The following is a 23048-nucleotide window of genomic DNA, read 5'->3' as shown; positions in this document are numbered from 1 at the left end:
GTAGTTGTCTTGAGTACCTCCCGGTGTGAAGGCGAAATAATTGAGGCCATAAACACCAGTTATTCTAAGTACTGACCGTAAACTGAACTGAGATTGCTCCAGCCATCTCCTGCCTGTGCCTTTAGGTATTGATTTCTGGTTCTTCCTCCTTAGTGAATTAAAGGAAATTAGAATGCCACAATGATTGTGATTTGAGTGCGATTTGATAGTGCAGATGGCAAAGAATGGGACACTTGATTGAGAGATATAAATAATGAGGTAACACTGACCTTGGATTCAACACATACAATAAAATGCATAAATCTCAAGCGTGGCACTGGATGGTTTTTGACAGTACATACACCTGTGCAACTCACGCCTCCATCAGGTTACAGAACAGCTCCATCACCCCAGAAAATTCCCTCAACTCCCCTTCGCAGTTAATACCTGACTCGCATCCCTCAGAAGCAGCCACCATTCTGTTTGCCTCCCTCCCTTAATTTTATTTTTTAATGTTTTAAACTTGTGGGTTATTTAGAGAAAGTATGGATGGTCAGGTGGCAGAGCCAGGAATGCATTTAGGCTCTCAATGGAGAATGTGAAACTGAGTGCAGTTTAGGAATATTTATTCCACAGGATTTTTTTTTTATTGAGGTATAGTTGATGTACGTTTCAGATGTACAGCATAGTGATTCACAATTTTTAAAGTTTATATTCCACTTATAGTTATTATAAAATATTGGCTATAGTCCCTGTGCTGTACAATATTTCCTTGTATCTTATTTATTTTATACATAGTAGTTTGTGCCTCTTACTCCCCTACCTCTACCTTGCCCCTCCCCCCTTCCCTCTCCCCACTGGTAACCACTAGTTTGTTCTCTGTGTCTGTGAGTCTGCTTCTTTGTGTTATATTCATTAGTTTGTTGTATTTTTTAGATTCCATCTATAAGTGATATTACACAGGATTTCTCTTTCTCTGTCTGACTTATTTCACTAAGCATCAAATAAAGCCTCTCCTCTTGCCCCACCAAAAACGTTTTGCAATAGTTGGCCTCCAGCTGACTCTTCTCCACTAGGAAAATAGGATTTGTTTAACTGTTTGAACTTTCCTTTAGAACCTGTTTGTGTTTAACCGGACCCTCGACCCAATCTCTCGGTGAGGCATTTGGATAACATTTTTTGGTTAAGTCAGAGATTACGTTTAGCTATCCGTCCAAACTCCAAAGCTTAGGTTCACTGGACTCCAAGCCTCTATCCCACCTCCCTGCCCCAGCGGGCTTTGCTGGATTCTTCCTGCCGAGGAGGAGGGAAGGCCTGGAGGGAATCGGTTCCCACCCACAGCTCCGGCCGGGTGACTCTCCACCGCGGGCCCTGCTCTGCCACCTGACCTCTGAGCCACCTGCAAGTCATCAGGCTGGTGAGTGTCCTGCTCAGGCCGGCCTCCCCGCCCCCTCCCTGGAGAGGGGACATCTGGCGACAGCCAGCCCCACTCCCAAACCCGCGCGGCTGAAAGGAGACCGACCCCCTCTGCCACCCGGGGACCCGCGCCCCACTCGGCCGGCCGGGGCTGGGGAGGAGGCGGGCACAACCTTCAGCTTCCCCGCGGCACCCTAGGCCGCGGCTGCGCCGCCAGCCGGTACCGGGCCCGCGCCCGCACAGGTGGCCCGAGCAGAAAAGGGACATTTGCCAGACACCCCCTCCCCCCGGCTTGCACCACGGAGCGTGGGGTTAAAAGTTGCGATTGCAAAAGTCCTGCGTCTGATCTTGGGCCTTATCTCAGATTGACAGCAGGAAGGCCTTTAGAACCTCTGCCAATTTTTAACAGCCAGTGAGGACTGCAAATGCTACAGCACTGGCAGGCAGCATTTGAGGACGATTTGAGCTGTGTTTCTTAAAAAAAAAAAAAAAAAAAAGCGATTTATCGAAGGTAATATTAAACCAAAGATTATTTTCCCCTACCATTAATTTGCCCATCCATGTGTGGGACCAGTGACTTCAAATCAGATAATTGTCAAGGAGAAAGGTGAAGATGCAGGCAGTTTTGATCACCATCAGGACACAGTCTGGGAAAGAGAGAATGCTCTTGAAAGTTGTCTGTCTTTCCTCTCCCACGTGGGTTTCTTAAGTAAGGATTTTTTCTTTTCTGATTATTTTTCTTTTTCTTCTACCTGTTCGCTGGTCACAGCCTCTGGCCTAAAGTCCCAGCATAGAATGTTCCTGCCTATGGAGTTCAAGACTCCTTGCCAAACTAGCATGGTGCCTTCCTAGGCAGCAAGAAATAGCTGAGGGGCTGTCATTTCCTACAGTGGTGCCCCAACAATGTCCTTTTCTCCCCCCTTTCCATTGTCTGAATTTGAAAATGGATGTTATAGAGAACAGACTGGTGGTTGCCAAGGGAGAGGGGGCTGGGGGAGGGATGGAGTGGGAGGTTGGGATTAGCAGATGTAAGCTTTTATATATAGGATGGATAAACAACAAGGTCCTACTGTATAGCACAGGGAACTATATTCAACATCCTATGATAAACCATAATGGAAAAGAAAATTTTAAAAAAAGAATATATATATATATATATAAACTGAATCACTTTGCTGTACAGCAGTAATTAACACAACATTGTAAATCAACTATACTTAAATTAAAAAAAAGAATATGGATGTTATTTCTACTTTAGTGTATTATCACTGATGAACTGCATTTCGAAAAATGCAGTTCAGAAAAGTGCAGAGCAGGAAGATTGGCCTTTGGGCCGTTAGAGAAGGAAATCAACACCATGCAACGGATGGGAAGGACAGCAGGAGAAGGATGCCCAGAGGGCCACCAATGAGGTAGTTTCCCACCCCCTGACCCGCCTTGGGGGCTTGGGTGCTGGCATAAAGGCAGCCTTGCCTTGTAGAAGCAGCCAGCTCTCTCTGGGGGTCACTAGCGCCAAGGTGTGGATGTTGGAGTGTTGCTTTTTCTCTCTCTCTTTTTAAGAGAAACCTTGAAAAAAAAAAAGCACTGGTAAGTTGATAGAAGATGTCTTGTGTTATGGCCTATCAGCTCTTTCTTCATTTTTATCTGTCTCCTCCTGCCACATTGCGTATTTTGTTCTGATCTGGGGAAAGTGTGTCCAGCCTTTCCAGTTCTGATTTTAAAAACTCAATCTGTATTGGGATCTTACCAGCGTCTTAGGTGTTTTGCTGAATTTGCTCCATGCGATGACATTTCACTTTATCTCTGTTGTCTTCAGTAAATCTCTCCCATGACAATGTCTTCCGCTAAGATTGAGTGTGTTTTGCGGGAGAACTGGCGCTGCGGTGAGTCTCCAGTCTGGGAGGAGGCATCCAACTCTCTGCTCTTCGTAGATATTCCTGCAAAAAAGGTTTGCCGGTGGGATTCGCTCAGCAAGGAAGTGCAGCAAGTGACCGTGGGTAAGGATGAAGGATGGGCTTGGATCTGCCCAGACAGCCATCTCTTCCCTGGGGAGGCACGGTCACCTAATGTGTCATTCCTCCGGAACCTTCTTGTTAAAGCGTACTGAATATGCTTGAAAACTGTTGGATTGTCATCCTTTCTGTGTCCCCCACTTTGACCCAGGAGTAAAATCTGGATGGTCAATACTTTCCTCTTCCCCTGCGGGTGCCGGGCAACATTCCCCATTATGTTTTGGATGGTGAGTCACTGTAGGATCTTTCCATCATACCTTCAGTTAACAGCCGTGAAAGTTGGAGACCCGGTTTGTGGCACAGCAAAGGTTATCTACCTTGGGTCAGGCCAAGGCCTTAATTTGAAAAACAAAATAATAATAATAACAACAGATATATCCCCTCTTTGTGCAAAGAGGAGCTTTTGGACTTAGAAAGCATTAACCAGGGCTTTCTGTTCACTGTTCAAAACAGGATTCACAAAGGAATTTCGAGTGCATTGGAGTATGATTCTGTTAATGGCCCTGTGATTTCCCATGGAGGGGTTTATCACATTTTATGGCCCAAGGATATGGGCTTGACTAGAGATAAAGAAGTTTCTTCTTTTCATTATTGTGTTCCTGGGAAAGAGATACCAGGAATTCCTGTGACCTCAGGACACTCTCAACCCAGAACTGGGGACCTTTTTTTCTTAGATGAGAGAGAACAGCTTTTAATTCACTCACGGACATGACTGTGGCTCGAGGCAAAATGACTGTGACCCACTGTGATCAGACTTGGGGGAGGGACCCATCACCTTCCCTAGTCTCTCTTTCCCAATATGCACACATTAGGGATATATTCCTACCCCTAATCTTCAAAACAAAAACAAAACAAACAACCCCCCCCCAACCCTGGGAAGGGCTTGTGGTGTCCACAGCAGCTTAAAAGCTAACAGAAGCCTCAGGCCACAGGTTGGGATCCCTGATGAGGATATGACGCTCCTACTAGTGTCTTGCACATTCCCTGGGACCCTCCACGGCTCCAATCAACTTCTGCACAGGGCACCAAGCGTCTTGCACTGAATAGATGCTTAGGAAATGTTTTCACAATAAAGTCTGTCAATTTGTTTCCTGTGAGTACTCACCATGATAATCAATCTCTCCACTTAAAAAAAGTTTCCTTATATGTGGAAAAATGTTAAACCCAGAAAACCTAAAATTTAAATATACAAAATATAGTAGTATAAGGAAGACGTGATTTTTTAAATCATTGCATCTACATTTCTTTTTTTTTTTTTACTATTTATTTTTATTTATTTGGTTGTGTCGGGTCTTAGTTGCTGCAGGCGGGCTCCCTAGTTGTGGCTTGCCGGCTCCTTAGTCGCAGCACGTGGGCTCCTTAGTTGCGGTATGCATGTGGGATCTACTTCCCTGACCAGGGAACGAACCCGGGCCCCTGCATTGGGAGCGCAGAGTCTTATCCACTGTGCCACCAGGGAAGTCCCTCTATTATTTTTTAATCATGCTTACTTCCAAAAAGGATTTAAGAAACAATTTTCAATTAAATACATACAAAACAGGGTACCTTTAACAAGACAAGTCCTAATTTAAAAAAAAAAAAAAAAGACAAGTCCCGTACTTGAGGGAGAGAGAGATGTCACAAAACCCAGTTGCTGGAACTAAACACAGTTTGTGTCCCTGCATTTCCTGAAGATCAGGCAAACTGAGCATTGCTTGCTCTGTGACAACTGCCCTGGTTTACACATCACCCCCTTAGGAACCTCTCCTCTGAACTTGCTGTGGCATCTGCCCCAGTGTATGGTGGCTGCTGTGATTTGACTTCTCTGCTTCTCCCGCTAGACTCAGAGCTTCCAGAGGAGTTGGGTTTCATTCATCTTTACATCCATGCTGCCCGGAACAGCACACGGAGTTCATGATCAACGAATATACTGGGTTATGTAACCTTCACTGTTCAACAGAGAGGAGGGAGCACTCCCCTTGTCAAAAGAGCTGCAACCTCTTAGAGATGCCGGGTGGCGTGATGGACACAGTGTGACTACTGGCTGCCCCCTGACTGCTGCTTTTACCTCTGCAGATGCCCCAGTCAGCTCTGTGGCCCTTCGCCACTCAGGAGGCTATGTCGCCACAGTTGGAACAAAGTTCTGTGCTTTGAACTGGGAAGATCAATCAGCAGTTGTCTTGGCCACAGTAGATAAAGACAAGAAAAACAATCGATTCAATGACGGGAAGGTGGATCCCGCTGGGAGATACTTTGCCGGTATGGTTTACCTTTAGCACCTACTTACTGAGCTTTGGGGAAGACCAGAATGTGACTTACAAAAGCCTCACAGCTGCAGTAGTAAAATAAGTGTTCGTAACGGGTCTGGGGTTCTTCTTTCATTATTACTTAAGTCACTTGTATCAAAAAAAAAAATCCCATGAGAAAAACTTCATAGATATCCCTTTCAACTGCTGTCTCTAGCAGACTAAAATTTGTATTGTATTTGTGTAGTTTAAATGAGTTTTTTTTTAACATCTTTATTGGGGTATAATTGCTTTACAATGGTGTGTTAGTTTCTGCTTTATAACAAAGTGAATCAGTTATACGTATGTTCCCATATCTCTTCCCTCTTGCATCTTCCTCCCTCCCACCCTCCCTATCCCACCCCTCCAGGCGGTCACAAAGCACTGAGCTGATCTCCCTGTGCTATGCGGCTGCTTCCCACTAGCTATCTACCTTATGTTTGGTAGTGTATATATGTCCATGCCTCTCTCTCGCTTTGTCACAGCTCACCCTTCCCCCTCCCCATATCCTCAAGTCCGTTCCCCAGTAGGTCTGTGTCTTTATTCCTGTCTTACCTCTGGGTTCTTCATAGCATTTTTTTCCCTTAAATTCCATATATAAGTGTTAGCATACGGTATTTGTCTTTTTCTGACTTACTTCGCTCTGTATGACAGACTCTAGGTCCATCCACCTCATTACAAATAGCTCAATTTCGTTTCTTTTTATGGCTGAGTAATATTCCATTGTATATATGTGCCACATCTTCTTTATCCATTCATCTGATGATGGGCACTTAGGTTGATTCCATCTCCGGGCTATTGTAAATAGAGCTGCAATGAACACTTTGGTTCATGACTCTTTTTGAATTATGGTTTTCTCAGGATATATGCCCAGTATTGGGATTGCTGGGTCATATGGTAGTTCTATTTGTAGTTTTTTAAGGAACCTCCATACTGTTCTCCATAGTGGCTGAACCAATTCACATTCCCACCAGCAGGGCAAGAGTGTTCCCTTTTCTCCACACCCTCTCCAGCATTTAGTGTTTCTAGGTTTTGTGATGATGGCCATTCTGACTGGTGTGAGATGATATCTCATTGTAGTTTTGATTTGCATTTCCCTAATGATTAATGATGTTGAGCATTCTTTCATGTGTTTGTTGGCAGTCTCTATATATTCTTTGGAGAAATGTCTATTTAGGTCTTCTGCCCATTTTTGGATTGGGTTGTTTGTTTTCTTGTTGTTAAACTGCATGAGCTGCTTGTAAATTTTAGAAATTAATCCTTTGTGAGTTGCTTCATTTGCAAATATTTTCTCCCATTCTGAGGGCTGTCTTTTGTTCTTGTTTATGGTTTCCTTTGCTGTGCAAAAGCTTTGAAGTTTCATTGGGTCCCATTTGTTTATTTTTGTTTTTATTTCCATTTCTCTAGGAGGTGGGTCAGAAAGGATCTTGCTGTGATTTTTGTCATAGAGTGTTCTGCCTATGTTTTCCTCTAAGAGTTTGATAGTTTCTGGCCTTACATTTAGGTCTTTAATCCATTTTGAGCTTATTTTTGTGTATGGTGTTAGGGAGTGATCTAATCTCATACTTTTACATGTACCTGTCCAGTTTTCCCAGCACCACTTATTGAAGAGGCTGTCATTTCTCCACTGTACATTCCTGCCTCATTTATCAAAGATAAGGGGACCATATGTGCCTGGGTTTATCTCTGGGCTTTCTATCCTGTTCTATTGATCTGTCTTTCTGTTTTTGTGCCAGTACCATACTGTCTTGATTACTGTACCTTTGTAGTATAGTCTGAAGTTAGAGAGCCTGATTCCTTCAGCTCCGCTTTTCGTTCTCAAGATTGCTTTGGCTATTTGGGGTCTTTTGTGTTTCCATACAAATTGTGAAATTTTTTGTTCTGCTTCTGTGAAAAATGCCAGTGGTAGTTTGATAGGGATTGCATTGAATCTGTAGATTGCTTTGGGTAGTAGAGTCATTTTCACAGTGTTGATACTTCCAATCCAAGAACATGGTATATCTCTCCATCTATTTGTATCACCTTTAATTTCTTTCATCAGTGTCTTATAATTTTCTGTATATAGGTCTTTTGTCTCCTTAGGTAGGTTTGTTCCTAGATATTTTACTCTTTTTGTTGCAATGGTAAATGGGAGTGTTTTCTTGATTTCACTTTCAGATTTTTCATCATTAGTGTATAGGAATGCCAGAGATTTCTGTGCATTAATTTTGTATCCTGCTACTTTACCAGATTCATTGATTAGCTCTAGTCGTTTTCTGGTAGCATCTTTAGGATTCTCTATGTACAGTATCATGTCATCTGCAAACAGTGACAGCTTTACTTCTTCTTTTCCAATTTGGATTCCTTTTATTTCCTTTTCTTCTCTGATTGCTGTGGCTAAAACTTCCAAAACTATGTTGAATAAGAGTGGTGAGAGTGTGCAACCTTGTCTTGTTCCTGATCTTAGTGGAAATGCTTTCAGTTTTTCACCATTGAGGATGATGTTGGCTGTGGGTTTGTCATATATGGCCTTTATTATGTTGAGGAAAGTTCCCTCTATGCCTACTTTCTGCAGGGTTTTTATCATAAATCGGTGTTGAACTTTGTCAAAAGCTTTCTCTGCATCTATTGAGATGATCATATGGTTTCCTCCTTCAATTTGTTAATATGGTTTGTCACATTGATTGATTTGCGTATATTGAAGAACCCTTGCATTCCTGGAATAAACCCCACTTGATCATGGTGTATGATCCTTTCAATGTGCTGTTGGATTCTGTTTGCTAGTATTTTGTTAAGAATTTTTGCATCTATGTTCATCAGTGATATTGGCCTGTAGTTTTCTTTCTTTGTGACATCCTTGTCTGGTTTTGGTATCAAGGTGATGGTGGCCTTGTAGAATGAGTTTGGGAGTGTTCCTCCCTCTGCTGTATTTTGGAAGAGTTTGAGAAGGGTAGGTGTTAGGTCTTCTCTAAATGTTTGACAGAATTCTCCTGTGAAGCCATCTGGTCCTGGGCTTTTGTTTGTTGGAAGATTTTTAATCACAGTTTCAATTTCAGTGCTTGTGGTTGGTCTGTTCACATTTTCTATTTCTTCCTGATTCAGTCTTGGCAGGTTGTGCATTTCTACGAATTTGTCCATTTCTTCCAGGTTGTCCATTTTATTGGCATAGAGTTACTTGTAATCATCTCTCATGATCTTTTCTATTTCTGCAGTGTCAGTTGTTACTTCTCCTTTTTCATTTCTAATTCTATTGATTTAAGTCTTCTCCCTTTTTTTCTTGATGACTCTGGATAATGGTTTATCAATTTTGTTTATCTTCTCAAAGAACCAACTTTTACTTTTATTGATCTTTGCTATCATTTCCTTCATTTCTTTTTCATTTATTTCTGATCTGATTTTTATGATTTCTTTCCTTCTGCTAACTTTGGGGTTCTTTTGTTCTTCTTTCTCTAATTGCTTTAGGTGCAAGGTTAGGTTGCTTATTCAAGATGTTTCCTGTTTCTTAAGGTAGGATTGTATTGCTATAAACTTCCCTGTTAAGACTGCTTTTGCTGCATCCCATAGGTTTTGGGTCGTCGTGTCTGCATTGTCATTTGTTTCTAGGTATTTTTTGATTTCCTCTTTGATTTCTTCAGCGATCACTTCATTATTAAGTAGTGTATTGTTTAGCCTCCATGTGTTTGTATTTTTTACAGATCTTTTCCTGTAATTGATATCTAGTCTCATAGCGTTGTGGTCGGAAAACATACTTGATACAATTTCAATTTTCTTAAATTTACCAAGGCTTGATTTGTGACCCAAGATATGCTCTATCCTGGAGAATGTTCCATGAGCACTTGAGAAAAAAGTGTATTCTGTTGTTTTTGGATGGAATGTCCTACAAATATCAATTAAGTCCATCTCGTTTAATGTATCATTTAAAGCTTGTGTTTCCTTATTTATTTTCATTTTGGATGATGTGTCCATTGGTGAAAGTGGGGTGTTAAAGTCCCCTACTATGAATGTGTTACTGTCGATTTCCCCTTTTATGGCTGTTAGTATTTGCCTTATGTATTGAGGTGCTCCTATGTTGGGTGCATAAATATTTACAATTGTTATATCTTCTTCTTGGATCGATCCCTTGATCATTATGTAGTGTCCTTCTTTGTCTCTTCTAATAGTCTTTATTTTAAAGTCTATTTTGTCTGATATGAGAATTGCTACTCCAGCTTTCTTTTGGTTTCCATTTGCATGGAATATCTTTTTCCATCCCCTTACTTTCAGTCTGTATGTGTCTCTAGGTCTGAAGTGGGTCTCTTGCAGACAGCATATATATGGGTCTTGTTTTTGTATCCATTCAGCCAATCTGTGTCTTTTGGTGGGAGCATTTAGTCCATTTACATTTAAGGTAATTATCGATATGTATGTTCCTATTCCCATTTTCTAAATTGTTTTGAGTTCGTTATTGTAGGTCTTTTCCTTCTCTTGTGTTTCTTGCCTAGAGAAGTTCCTTTAGCATTTGTTCTAAAGCTGGTTTGGTGGTGCTAAACTCTCTGAGCTTTTGCTTGTCTGTAAATGTTTTAATTTCTCCATCAAATCTGCATGAGATCCTTGCTGGGTAGAGTAATCTTGGTTGCAGGTTTTTGTCCTTCATCACTTTAAATATGTCCTGCCACTCCCTTCTGGTTTGCAGTTTCTGCTGAAAGATCAGCTGTTAACCTTATGGGGATTCCCTTGTGTGTTATTTGTTGTTTTTCCCTTGATGCTTTTAATATGCTTTCTTTGTATGTAATTTTTGACAGTTTGATTAATATGTGTCTTGGAGTATTTCTCCTTGGATTTATCCTGTATGGGACTCTCTGTGCTTCCTGGATTTGATTAACTATTTCCTTTCCCATATTAGGGAAATTTTCAACTATAATCTCTTCAAATATTTTCTCAGTCCCTTTCTTTTTCTCTTCTTCTTCTGGAACCCCTATAATTCGAATGTTGGTGTGTTTAATGTTGTCCCAGAGGTCTCTGAGACTGTCCTCATTTGTTTTCATTCTTTTTTCTTTATTTTGCTCTGCAGTAGTTATTTCCACTATTTTATCTTCCAGGTCAATTATCCGTTCTTCTGCCTCAGTTATTCTGCTGTTGATCCCATCTAGAGTATTTTTCATTTCATTTATTGTGTTGTTCATCATTGTTTGTGTCATCTTTAGTTCTTCTAGTTCCTTGTTAAATGTTTCTTGCATTTTGTCTATTGTATTTCCAAGATTTTGGATCATCTTTACTATCATTATTCTGAATTCTTTTTCAGGTAGACTGCCTATTTCCTCTTCATTTGTTAGGTCTGGTGGGTTTTTATCTTGCTCCTTCATGTGCTGTGTGTTTTTCTGTGTTCTCATTTTGCTTATCTTAGTGTGTTTGGGGTCTCCTTTTTGCAGGCTGCAGGTTCGTAGTTCTCGTTGTTTTTGGTGTCTGTCCCCAGTGACTAAGGTTGGTTCAGTGTGTTGTGTAGGCTTCCTGGTGGAGGGGACCAGTGCCTGTGTTCTGGTGGATGAGGCTGGATCTTGTGTTTCTGGTGGGCAGGTCCACGTCTGGTGGTGTGTTTTGGGGTGTCTCTGGACTTATTATGATTTTAGGCAGCCTCTCTGCTAATGGGTGGGTTAGTGTTCCTGTCTTGCTATTTGTTTGGCATAGGGTGTCCAGCACTGTAGCTTGCTGGTCGTTGAGTGAAGCTGGATGCTGGTGTTGAGATGGAGATCTCTGGGAGATTTTCGCCATTTAATATTATGTGGAGCTGGGAGGTCTCTTGTGGACCAGTGTCCTGAAGTTGGCTCTCCCACCTCAGAGGCACAGCACTGACTCCTGGCTGGAGCACCAAGAGCCTTTCATCCACACGGCTCAGAATAAAAGGGAGAAAAAGTAGAAAGAAAGAATTAGTAGAAGTAGAAAGAAAGAAAGAAAGGAGGGAGGGAGGGAGGGAGCAAGGAAGGAGGGAAGGAAGGAAAAAAGAAAGAAAGAAGGAAGATAAAGTAAAATAAAGTAAGATAAAATATAATAAAGTTATTAAAATAAAAAATAATTATTAAGAAAAAAAACGGACAGATAGAACCCTGGGACAAATGGTGGAAGCAAAGCTATACAGACAAAATCTCACACAGAAGTATACACATACACACTCACAAAATGAGGAAAAGGGGAAAATATTATAAGTCTTGCTCTCAAAGTCCACCTCCTTAATTTGGGATGATTCGTTGTCTATTCATGTATTCCACAGATGCAGGGTACATCAAGTTGATTGTGGAGCTTTAATCCACTGCTCCTGAGGCTGCTGGGAGAGATTTCCCTTTCTCTTCTTTGTTCTCACAGCTCCCGGGGCTCAGCTTTAGATTTGGCCCCGCCTCTGCGTGTAGGTCACCGGAGGGCGTCTGTTCTTCGCTCAGACAGGATGTGGGTAAAGGAGCCGCTGATTTGGGGGCTCTGGCTCACTCAGGCCGGGGGGAGGGAGGGTCACGGAGTGCGGGGCGGGCCTGCGGCGGCAGAGGCCAGCATGAGGCCAGCGTGACGTTGCACCCGCCAGAGGCGCGCCATGCGTTCTCCTGAGGAAGTTGTTCCTGGATCCTAGGACCCCGGCAGTGGCGGGCTGCACAGGCTCCCCAGAAGGGGGGTGTGGATAGTGACCTGTGCTCACACACAGGCTTCTTGCTGGCGGCAGCAGCAGCCTTGGCGTCTCATGCCCGTCTCTGGGGTCCGTGCTTTTAGCCGCGGCTCACGCTCGTCTCTGGAGCTCCTTTAAGCAGCGTTCTTAATCCCCTCTCCTCGCGCACCAGGAAACAAAGAGGGAAGAAAAAGTCTCTTGCCTCTTCGGCAGCTCCAGATTTTTCCCCGGACTCCCTCCCGGCTAGCTGTGGTGCACTAATCCCCTGCAGGCTGTGTTCACTCCGCCAACCCCAGTCCGCTCCCTGCGCTCTGACCGAAGCCCGAGCCTCAGCTCCCAGCCCCGCCCACTCAGGCGGGTGAGCGGACAAGCCTCTCGGGCTGGTGAGTGCCGGTCGGCACCGATCCTCTGTGCGGGAATCTCCCCGCTTTGCCCTCTGCACCCCTGTTGCTGCGCTCTCCTCCAGCTCCAAAGCTTTCCGCTCCGCCACCCGCAGTCTCGGCCCGTGAGGGGGCTTCCTAGTGTGTGAAAACCTTTCCTCCTTCACAGCTCCCTCCCACTGGTGCAGGTCCCGTCCCTATCGTTTTGTCTCTGTTTTTATCTTTTTTCTTTTGCCCTACCCAGGTACGTGGGGAGTTACTTGCCTTTTGGGAGGTCTGAGGTCTTCTGCCAGCGTTCAGTAGGTGTTCTGTAGGAGTTGTTCCACGTGTAGATGTATTTCTGGTGTATCTGCTAGTGTTGGAGGTTCTCCTGCAGAGGCAGGGGGTGGCTGTGGCTCACCGTGGGGACAAGGACACTGGCAGCAGAAGTTCTGGGAAGTACTCCTTGACGTGAGCTCTGCCAGCGTCTCTACATTGCCATTTTTGAAGACTACAATCTCGCCCAACTCCCCTCTTTTTTAACAGAACTTTCCTCATGTTTTTGCGTCTAATGTTTCCTTGTGATTAGATTGATGCTATATATTCATGGCTGGAATCACTGCATAGGTGCTGTTCTGTCCTTCTCGGGGTATCCCATCTGGATACCATCTGTCCCTCATTGGTGATGTCAGTTTTGATCACCCAGTTGAGGTCTTAGATTTCTCTACTACATAGCTACTATTTTTAAATTGCAATTTATAAGCAGTTTGTGGGGTCTGTTAGTGATCTATTGCTGTGTTACAAATTACCCTGAAATTTAGTGGCTTAAAATAACAAACATATATTATCTCACATAGTTTCTGAAGGTCAAGAACCTGGGTCTGGCTTGGCTGCATGGTTCAAGGCTATGTCCTGAAGTTGCAGTCAAGCTGTTGGCTGGGGCTACAGCCTTGGAGGGAGCTGGAGTCTGTGAAGCGGCCTGGAGGATCTGCTTCAAACCTGACTTACATGGCAGGCAGTTGGCAGGAGGCTTCATTTCCTTACTGTGTGGGCCTCTCCATAGGACTGCCCGGGGCATGGCCTCCCCCAGAGCCAGTGATGAGAGGCAGAGAGAGAGAGAAAGAGAGAAAGCCCAAGATGGAAGCTACAGTCCTATTATAACCAATCTCAGAAGTGACATAGCATCACTTCTGCCATGTGCTATTGGTCACAAAATTATGGAGGGGACTAGACAAGGGTGTGAATACTGGGAGGCAGGGATCATTATGGGTCAACTTAGAGGCTGGCTACAACATGGGGAGATACTTTAAGTCCAAGCAAATATCCTGGTCCTCATCAAAATATCTTCCTTAGCTTTTACATTCCTTGATGATTCTCACTTGAAGCCATCTTTATTATGATGGCTGCAGAATGAGTTATATACAGATTTAAATGAATTTTAACTCTAAGTTTGAAATTAAATAATGCATTTCACATTTAGTTCTCATTTAGCTCCCATCCTAACAACCCTATAGTTAGCCAAAGTTGATTCTAAATCCCTGCTGTTTCCACCTCCCCACTCTTCCACTCACATCATCAGCCATGCTGTCCTGGCTCCATTCTCTTTCTTTCTTTCTTCCTTTCTTTCTTTCTTCCTTTCTCTTTCTATCTCCTTCTTTCTTTCACTGTGCTGGGTCTTTGTTGCGGCATGCAGGATCTTTAGTTGTGGCATGCGGGATGTTTTAGTTGCAGCATGTGAACTCTTAGTTGTGGCATGCATGTGGGATCTAGTTCCCTGAGCAGGGATCAAACCGGGGCCCCTGCATTGGGAGCACGGAGTCTTAGCCACTGGACCTCCAGGGAAGTTCCTCCATTCACTTTCAACATGGAAGGTAAGTAAGATCTGAGCAGGTGGTGTGGATTGTTTCCCATCTTCCTGGACTTTACACAAGCACAGATCTAGTCCAGGACAGGTTGAAAGATTAAAGATGAGAATCCATTGGAAGCCCTTCTGCCAGTAATTTCTGCAGGATGAAGAAATATGATTGGATACTCTACCTCCTGTTGAAGTTGATTTTCTCTCTCCCTTATGGCTAGAAGTTTACAGCTCTGTGGCACTTGGTGAGACAAAATTAAAATGCCCTCGGAGGCCTGAGTTCTTAGCCTGGAGTCCCCAATTCTTAACCTTTGCCCTCTGGAGACCCCTTAAAATTGTAGGCATCAGTGTGCATACATACTGGTCATGTGCATCTGTCAGAAGCACCTGAGAAAATTTTTCTAGAGAGAGTTTATAGATTTCAGCAGGTGTTGAGAGCTGTCCCTGGCCCAGAAAAGGGTGGGGTCATCTGATAGTCTGGATGGGGGTCTCTTAGTGGTGGGTAGTACCCTGAAGGTGTCCCAACACCCAAGGTCTCACCTGTCTGGGCTCACTACTAGATAATGATAAACCAGGGCTCCAGTTTCTTTCCCACTAAGGAAGAGCCCTTTCTAAGCAGTGGGGGATCCACATTCATGTTCCAGGCATCTCCTTCTGTGAGGCAGATAGTGGGGGAAGGGGGTGGGTGGGGGTGGAACAGAAATAATGGAAACAAGCCCAACTGCCCTATAGCAAAAAAACAAGGAGGGAGGTCTGGCTTGCTGTTCAGGCTTCCCAGTTTCAGTCCATTTTCCTCTAACTCACTCTTCTTTCAGATAGAGCATGTTATAGTAAATGAGCTTTCCGATCTCTTCATTATGTTAAATTCTGCTCTATCCTCTGAGATCACACTCAAGTCTAAGTGCATATTCCATGGGCACATGAGAAGAATGTGTATTCTGCTGTTGTTGAATGGAGTGTTCTCTATAAATGTCACTTAAGTCCAGTTTGGTTAATGGTATTCAGTTCTTCTATTTCTTTGCTGATTTTCTATCTACTTGAGTCTATTACGGAGAAAGGGATGCTGACATCTCCAACCGGAATTATGGATTTGTGTGTTTCTCCTTTCAGTTCTGACTTTTGCCTTGTGTATTTTGAAGGTCTGTTGTTAAGCACATGCACATCTAGGATTATTATGTCTCCTTAGTGAAGTGACTATTTTCACAATATGTAGTTACTCCTATTTATCCCTGGTAGTTTTCTTTGCTCTAAGTATATCTTGTCTGATACTAACATAGCCCCTACAGTTTTTTTAAATTAATATTTGCATAGGATAGGTCTTTTCCCATCCTTTTACTTTTAAGCTACCTATGTCTCTTATATTTGAAGTGAGTTTCTTATAGACAGCATATAGTTCTATTTTCAAAAAGTTTATTCTGACATTATCTTAATTGATGTGTTTAGATTATTTACATTTAATGTAATTATTGATATGCTTTGAGTTAGATCCACCATTTTATTATTTGTTTTCTCTTCTTTCCCTCTGTATTTTTTGTTACTCTGTTTCCCCTTTCCTGCCTTCTTTTAGGTTATTTGAATATTTTTTAGAATTCAATTTTAATTTACTTATTGTGATTTTTCACTATATCTCTCTGTATAGTTTTTTAAGGGCTCCTGAATGGATTACAAATGTATAGTTAACTTTTCACAGTCTGTCTAGAACCAATATTTTACCACTTCAATTGACAATCACCCATTTATGTCATAGTTGTCTTTATATACATAGATTTAAAATCCCATCAGAAAATGTAATTTTTGCTTTCGATCATCAGAAATATTTTAAGGAACTAAAAGGAAGAATAGTCTATTATATTTACTCATATACGTGCTATTTCTATTGCTCTTTCTTCATTCCTGTTGTTTCTTTTGGTATTTCCCTTCTGTCTGAAGAATTTCCTTTAGCAATTCTTTTAGAACAAGTCTGCTGGCTATAAATTCTCTTAGTTTTACTTCACAGGAGAATGTCTTTATTTCACCTTCATTCTTTAAGGATATTTTCACTTGATATAAAATTCTAGGTTGACACATTATTTTTCTTTCAACAAATTAAAAATGTATCACTTTCTTCTGACCTCCACAGTTTCTCATGAAAAATCAACAGTCATTGAAATCATTATTCTCCTATATGTTGTATGTATGTCATTTTTCTTTCATTAATCTTGAGGATTTCTATTTAACTTAAGTTTGGTTGTTTGTTTTTTTGGGTTTTTGTTTGTTCTTTTTTTTTTTGCCATGCCACATGGCATGTGGCATCCTAGTTCCCTGACCAGGGATCAAACCCATGCCCCCTGCATTGGAAGCATGGAGTCCCAACCACTGGACTGCCAGGGAAGTCCCTATTTAACTTAAGTTTTTAGAAATTTGATTATGATGTGTCTGGGTATAGGTTTCTTTGGGCTTATCCTGTTTGGGGTTTGCTCAGCTTCTCAAATATATAGTCTTATGCTTTTCACCAAACTTGGAGAGTTTTGAGCCATTACTTCTTCAAATATTTTTTGGCCCTGTATTCTTTGTCCTCTTCTCTAGGAATCTAGTGACACATATGTTAGCTCTTTTGTTGTTGTCCCACAGGTCCCTAACACTCTATTTTTTTTCAGTCTTTTTTTCTCTCTGTTGTTCAGATTGGATAATTTCTTGATCTAGCATCAGATACACTGACTCATTCCTCTGTCATCTCTATTCTGCTATTGAGTCCATCCAGTGGGTTTTTTATTTCATTAATTTCATTTTTCAGTTCTAAAATTTTCACTTGGGGATTCTTTATATTTCTCCTCCTTTGCTGCTATTTTGAGTTTTGTTTTAAGACTTTGCAGATCGTTCTTTTGAGCATTTTTATAAGAATTGCTTTAGTCTTTGTCAAGTAATTCCAACATCTGTGCCATCTCACTGTCTGCCTCTTGATTCGTTTTCCTATACGACTTGAGATTTTCATGCTTCTTTGTGTTGCCAAGTAACTTTGGATTGTATCCTGGACATTTTGACTATTACCTTATGAGATGCTGGGTCTTGTTTAAATCCTATGGAGAATGTTGATATATTCGTTTCAGTAAGCAATCTGTATGTTTAGGTTCAGATCACAAGTTCCACTTTCCACAAGTTCCTACTTTCTATTAGGTGCCATTAGGTGCGCCACTCAGTGGTCAGTCTGAGACCTAGAAGGAGTTCTATCCATTAGCTCCATTCTCCAAATCTTTAGCATGCTAATTAGAATCAGATCCATGCATGTACAAACAGATGAGCCCAGCAGATCACAAACAACTTTATGGGGTTGCATTCCTGAGCATCATCCCTCTTCTAGTACTTTCCAGCTTCCTGTAGCTCCTTTTCATTCCTCCAGTCAGAAACCACGCACTTCTATGACTGTTCTGCCTCCAGGGCCAAGTGGCAGGAGGGGAGAGAGAGAGAACATGAAAGCAACGGTGTTTGATCTGCCCTTTTGTCCCTGCAGCTTCACTAAATGCAGAGGAATGTCGCCTTCCCTCAGAGTTTTGATTCCTGTAGTTTCCTGTTGCTGACCTCTCTCTGCCTTTGCTACCCTCACTGCAGAATTGCCTGGGGGCTGGTGCATGAGAAAATGGAGAAAAAGGAGGAGAAAATAAGCAGGGGGTTTCTTCCACTCTCTCTCTGAGCCGTAGGAGTGTTTTCTGCTCCTTGCGCCAGATCTAGAGGTTTCTCCCGGACCTCTTTCTGCCTGCACCATGGTGCTCACTTCCAAGTTTCAAGCTGGGTTGAGTTCAGGCCAGGACATACTAGAGGATAAAATGGAGAGCTCAAGAACTCACCACCAATTAGGTGATACTTCAAATTCTGTGTTCTTCTCTGAGCCGCCTGATAATTCACATTGCAGAGTTGTCAAATAGCTATGCCATGCATTTTGTCCAGGTCTTAGAGTTGTGCTCAGTGCGAGAAAATGAGGTTGGTGCAGATGTCTGGAACCAGAACCTCTCAAGGTAGTTTTAATTTGCGTTATAAGCAAGGTAGTTGTCATTAAAAAAAAAAAAACCCATAGGACCCAGATTGGGATTGTATAATAATTTCCTTGATTTCATCACAGGGAAGGAGTCCTGGTGAGAGAAGATGGTGCAGTGCATGCGCGGGATGCTGTGCAGCTGAGCTCCATACTCTTTGGGTTTTGTAGGTACCATGGCTGAGGAAACAGCTCCAGCAGTTCTGGAGCGGCACCAAGGGTCCCTGTACTCCCTCTTTCCTGACCACCATGTGGAAAAGTACTTTGACCAGGTGGACATCTCCAATGGTTTGGATTGGTCTCTGGACCACAAAATCTTCTATTACATCGATAGCCTGTCCTACTCGGTGGATGCTTTTGACTATGACCTGCAAACAGGGAAGATCTGTATGTACTTTTTCATTATTTTTCTTAATATTGCTGGTATTTTTTTCATATGCATATGACTAGCAGGCTGCCTCGCCCTTAACCCATTTGAAAAGGTCCTTACTTTTCAAACAAAGAACTGCCTAATGTTATGATTCCAATATTGTAATGATTACACAGGCTTGACTCTGCTGCCAGTCAAGCCATGGCTCTCAGCACAACTAAATATGGCCACAGTTTGCATAATATGGCTAGATCCTTAATCCTTTTTCTTTCAACCATCACTAGAAAGAGGCTCACTGTAAAACGGATCCTGTTCTACCAGCTGGTGCTTAAAGGCAAATAGTATACAACAGAATGGGAAAAAAGAACAGAAAATTAGAGTTTGGGGTTGATATTTCTTATTTGTACTTTAGTTAACTATAGGCAAGTACTTAAAGACAAATTAACAACCTTTCAAAATGGAAAAGTAAAAAAAGTAGTTGCAGATTGTTCAACTCCACCAACGGATCTAAATGAGCCATAGTTGGAAACTGGGAGGGAAGGAATTATTGGAAAGAATTTAAAAAGGAGTGCTTGAAACTTTCATGAAAGGTGCCAGACCACAAGAGCAAAACCAATCATAAAAATGACTTGAAAAAAATCATGAGTCTCATGTAGATTTAATCAGAGGCTAAATATTCCAGCACAGATGTTTTGCTTTGAAATATGTAGTGCTCTTTTTCATGACTGTTTTTACCCACTTTACTTACACATGGTTTTAACATTTTTCCCCTTATACCTCAATCTGATTACTGTAATGACCTGGATTTTGTAGTGTAATGTTCCTCTGGATTTTGATGCTTGTTTTTTGTATATTATGATTCCCTTTAAGGCCGGCCAGTTGGTTTCAGAATACCCCTCTTTTCAGAAACAAGCTCTTCTAATATTTAGATAAGGTGATTTTGGAGTATTTAGTTGGGCAGAAACAGAACTCATATACCTTGTTAGTTTTTGTGCGTGAACTGTTGGCAGCTCAAACCTGGGCCCTTGGCTGTGAGAGTGTGGAGTCCTAACCACTGTACCACCAGGGAATTCCCCAAAGTAGGCATTTTTGGAAGTAAAACAGCAAAGGTCTAACCACAGACTGAAGTGTGTCTGAGGTGGGCATGCAGGGCTTCAGTTCAGGTCCCTCAAAAATATCTTTTGTTATTTTATTAAGAATTCTGCTTTCTTTTTTCTCTCCTCCTCTGAAAGCTTAGGTAGCTGTGTCTGTACCCAAACTAAAGGGAGTGAATCCACCCCAAATCCTACAGTACAAATCCTTTGTTGAGGGGTGCCCACTCATGTTTTTAGACATTTTTAGAGTTAGGAATCCTCCTGAATCATCCCACCTGTGGTACCCATTTGCCAGACACTGGATAAGCAGAAGCGATCAGTATTTATAATCAACTTGATTGCTCATTGTTTGATGCTCAGTATTGAGTGGCCTGTGGTTTTGGGGTGTGTGTGTGTGGTTGGTTTGTCTGTTTGTTTGTTTTTTTAACCATAGCCAACCGCAGAAGTGTTTACAAGCTGGAGAAAGAAGAACAAATCCCTGATGGAATGTGTATTGATGTTGAGGGGAAGCTCTGGGTGGCCTGTTACAATGGAGGAAGAGTGATCCGTTTGGATCCTGAGACAGGTAGGCCCACAGCAGAATGGAAAAACCCCGCCATGTCTAGAAAACACCAGACGCTAGGGGCCAGAGAAATTTCATTACTAATAAAGTTATATAGAGATATATTCAAAGGTCTCAATTGGATGATTTTGGAAATAAAGACCAAAGATATAGCCCAAAATGTTATAGTCAGAACTCTTTTTCCTGTAGAGGTAAATCTTTTTTGCCCAGAAGAAATTGTCGGGGAAGGTAGGTGAAATACCTGGGCGAAGTCTGACCTCCAAATCTTCTTTGAACTTTCCTATTGCTCCACAAGGGGTCCCGAAAAGTTGTGCGGGTGGAAATTTGCTAGAGCTAGACTTAAATGAAATATTTGGTGACCTAGGGAAAAGACTCCGAACTGTGAAGTTGCCTGTTGTTAAAACAACCTCATGCTGCTTCGGAGGGAAGGATTACTCTGAAATGTATGTGACCAGTGCCCGGGATGGGATGGACCCCGAGGGTCTACTGCAGCAACCTGAAGCTGGTGGAATTTTCAAGGTGATCTGGCTATATCTTTTATTTTGAGGGTGAGGTGGGAGATCTTCGGTTAAGTAACTGAATGATTGGTGCTTTTTCATACTTCCCAAATACAATTGTATTTGACATTTAAGCTCATCATGCTAGACTTAAAAACATTTTATTGAGATTTTCTAGACCTGAAGTCCAGGACAATGTGTTTAGCCCACTTTGTACAGTGCTTTAAAATATTTTTTTGCTTCAGTGGTGTTTGAAATTCTATAAATCAGTAGAATAGGCTTGGAAAACCAGTGTTTGAAACACATTTATAAGATTAGTTGATTGTTTTGATGTTGCAAGAATATTTTCAGGTTCTTAACTTTTTTTGGCAGTGAAATAAACACTGATAAGAGTTATAGATCTCTTGAGCTGAAAAGAAATGTAGAAATCATCTGGCGCAAACCCCTTTCTTAACAGATGGGAAGAAGATAGAAATAAATTCAGTTTTCAATCCTAGTTGTAAATGGTTGCTAGTTGAATTATTATCTATGTGAATAATTAGGTTGGACCATAAATACCTAATCAAATAGTTCCTTTTTATTATAGGAAACAAAACAAGGATAATAGGTGGCTAAATATATTATTGTGGATCATAAAAATGTTTTTGGAGAATACTTGTGAATTACCTTGTATCAGAGTTTCTCTCTTTTCTTTTTTTAACAGATAACTGGCCTGGGGGTCAAAGGAATTCCTCCCTATCCCTATGCAGGATGAGTGACAGGCCTTCCTTCATAGTGGAAGAGACTTAGAAGACAACTAGAAAATTCTGGTGCTGAAATTTCAGTCTAGTTACAAAAAAAAATGAAGCAATGACATTAATAGGATTAAATTTTTAATTACAATTTTTAAAACATAGAGCATTTTTAACAAGGGGTGACAGGTGGTTTTGATAACATACTATAAGGCCTTCTGCAAAAGTGCTATAGAAATATAGAGGTGTTCAACCGTCAACCAGCCTCTTGATTCTTTGCAAATTGCTGGTGGAATCGGGGAAGGGGGAAGGAACCATATTTGTTCTTTACTCTGCATTCGATACTTACTATACCTAAAGCTTTAAAACATTAATAAATAGTAGTCTGGTAATGACTTGCTATGATTATGTTCCTTTTTATTTTCATCATAATCTTATAAAATATGCTGCAGTGCCGACCTACCTTCATATTACTTTTCCTGTATGTTATTTTACAAATTAAAATATTGCTGGAGGATAAGAATCAAACATTTTGGCAAAATCTATGGTTCCGACTGCCACCTAGTAGATGTAATGTATCACTTTGGAAAGAATACTTTAAAAATAGCCTTATTGGGGCTTCCCTGGTGGCACAGTGGTTGAGAGTCCGCCTACCGATGCTGGGGACACGGGTTCGTGCCCCGGCCTGGGAAGATCCTACATGCCGCGGAGCGGCTGCGCCCGTGAGCCATGGCCGCTGGGCCTGCGCGTCCGGAGCCTGTGCTCCACAATGGGAGAGGCCACAACAGTGAGAGGCCTGCGTACTGCAAAACAAAAAACAAAACAAAATAAAAACAAAACAAAAATAGCCTTATTGAGTTATAATTGACCTACACATATTTAAAGTGTACAATTTGATAAGTTTGACATATATATACACATTAATGAAACCAACACCTCAAGTAAGATAATGAATCTATCCACTACCCCAAGATTTTCCCTGTGTCCCTTTGTAATCCTTCCCTTTGGTCCTTCTGTATGCCTGCCCCCATCCCCAGGAAACCACTGATCTGATTTCTGTCACTATAAATTAGCCTTAAAATTGGGTACTGTGATTTCTCCAACTTTGTTTTATCAAAATTGTTTTAGCTCTTTTAGTTCCTTTGGCCTTCCATATAAATTTTAGAATCAGCTTGACTATATCTACAAAAAAATCCAGGGGCAATTTTCATTGGAATCACTTTAAATCTGTAGAACAATTTGGAGAGAATTGGCATCTTTACGATTTTGAATCTTCCAACCCATGAACATGGCATGTCT

At 41.8% G+C, this 23048-nt stretch overlaps 1 protein-coding gene across 2 annotated transcripts; it reads left to right on the top strand.

Annotated features, from left to right (window-relative positions):
- Positions 1-1047: 1047 nt before the first annotated feature.
- On the top strand, positions 1048-22200 carry RGN (regucalcin). Of its 2 annotated transcripts, none has more exons than XM_067722826.1 (7): positions 1048-1396; positions 3212-3392; positions 5463-5645; positions 18667-18882; positions 20393-20524; positions 20886-21040; positions 21722-22200. In XM_067722826.1, the coding sequence occupies exons 2-7, from the start codon at positions 3224-3226 to the stop codon at positions 21770-21772; spliced, it is 906 nt and encodes a 301-aa protein (XP_067578927.1). In that variant the 5' UTR covers positions 1048-1396; positions 3212-3223; the 3' UTR covers positions 21773-22200. The 2 variants fall into 2 exon arrangements, with proteins under 2 accessions (XP_067578927.1, XP_067578928.1); XM_067722827.1 differs by lacking the exon at positions 1048-1396 and adding an exon at positions 2747-2807.
- The last annotated feature ends 848 nt before the right edge of the window (positions 22201-23048 follow it).

The sequence above is a fragment of the Pseudorca crassidens genome, chromosome X (genome assembly GCF_039906515.1).
Source record: "Pseudorca crassidens isolate mPseCra1 chromosome X, mPseCra1.hap1, whole genome shotgun sequence".
NCBI lineage: Eukaryota > Metazoa > Chordata > Mammalia > Artiodactyla > Delphinidae > Pseudorca > Pseudorca crassidens.
The sequence above is the reverse complement of the archived record's forward strand: the minus strand, read 5'-3'. Positions and strand labels throughout refer to the sequence as shown.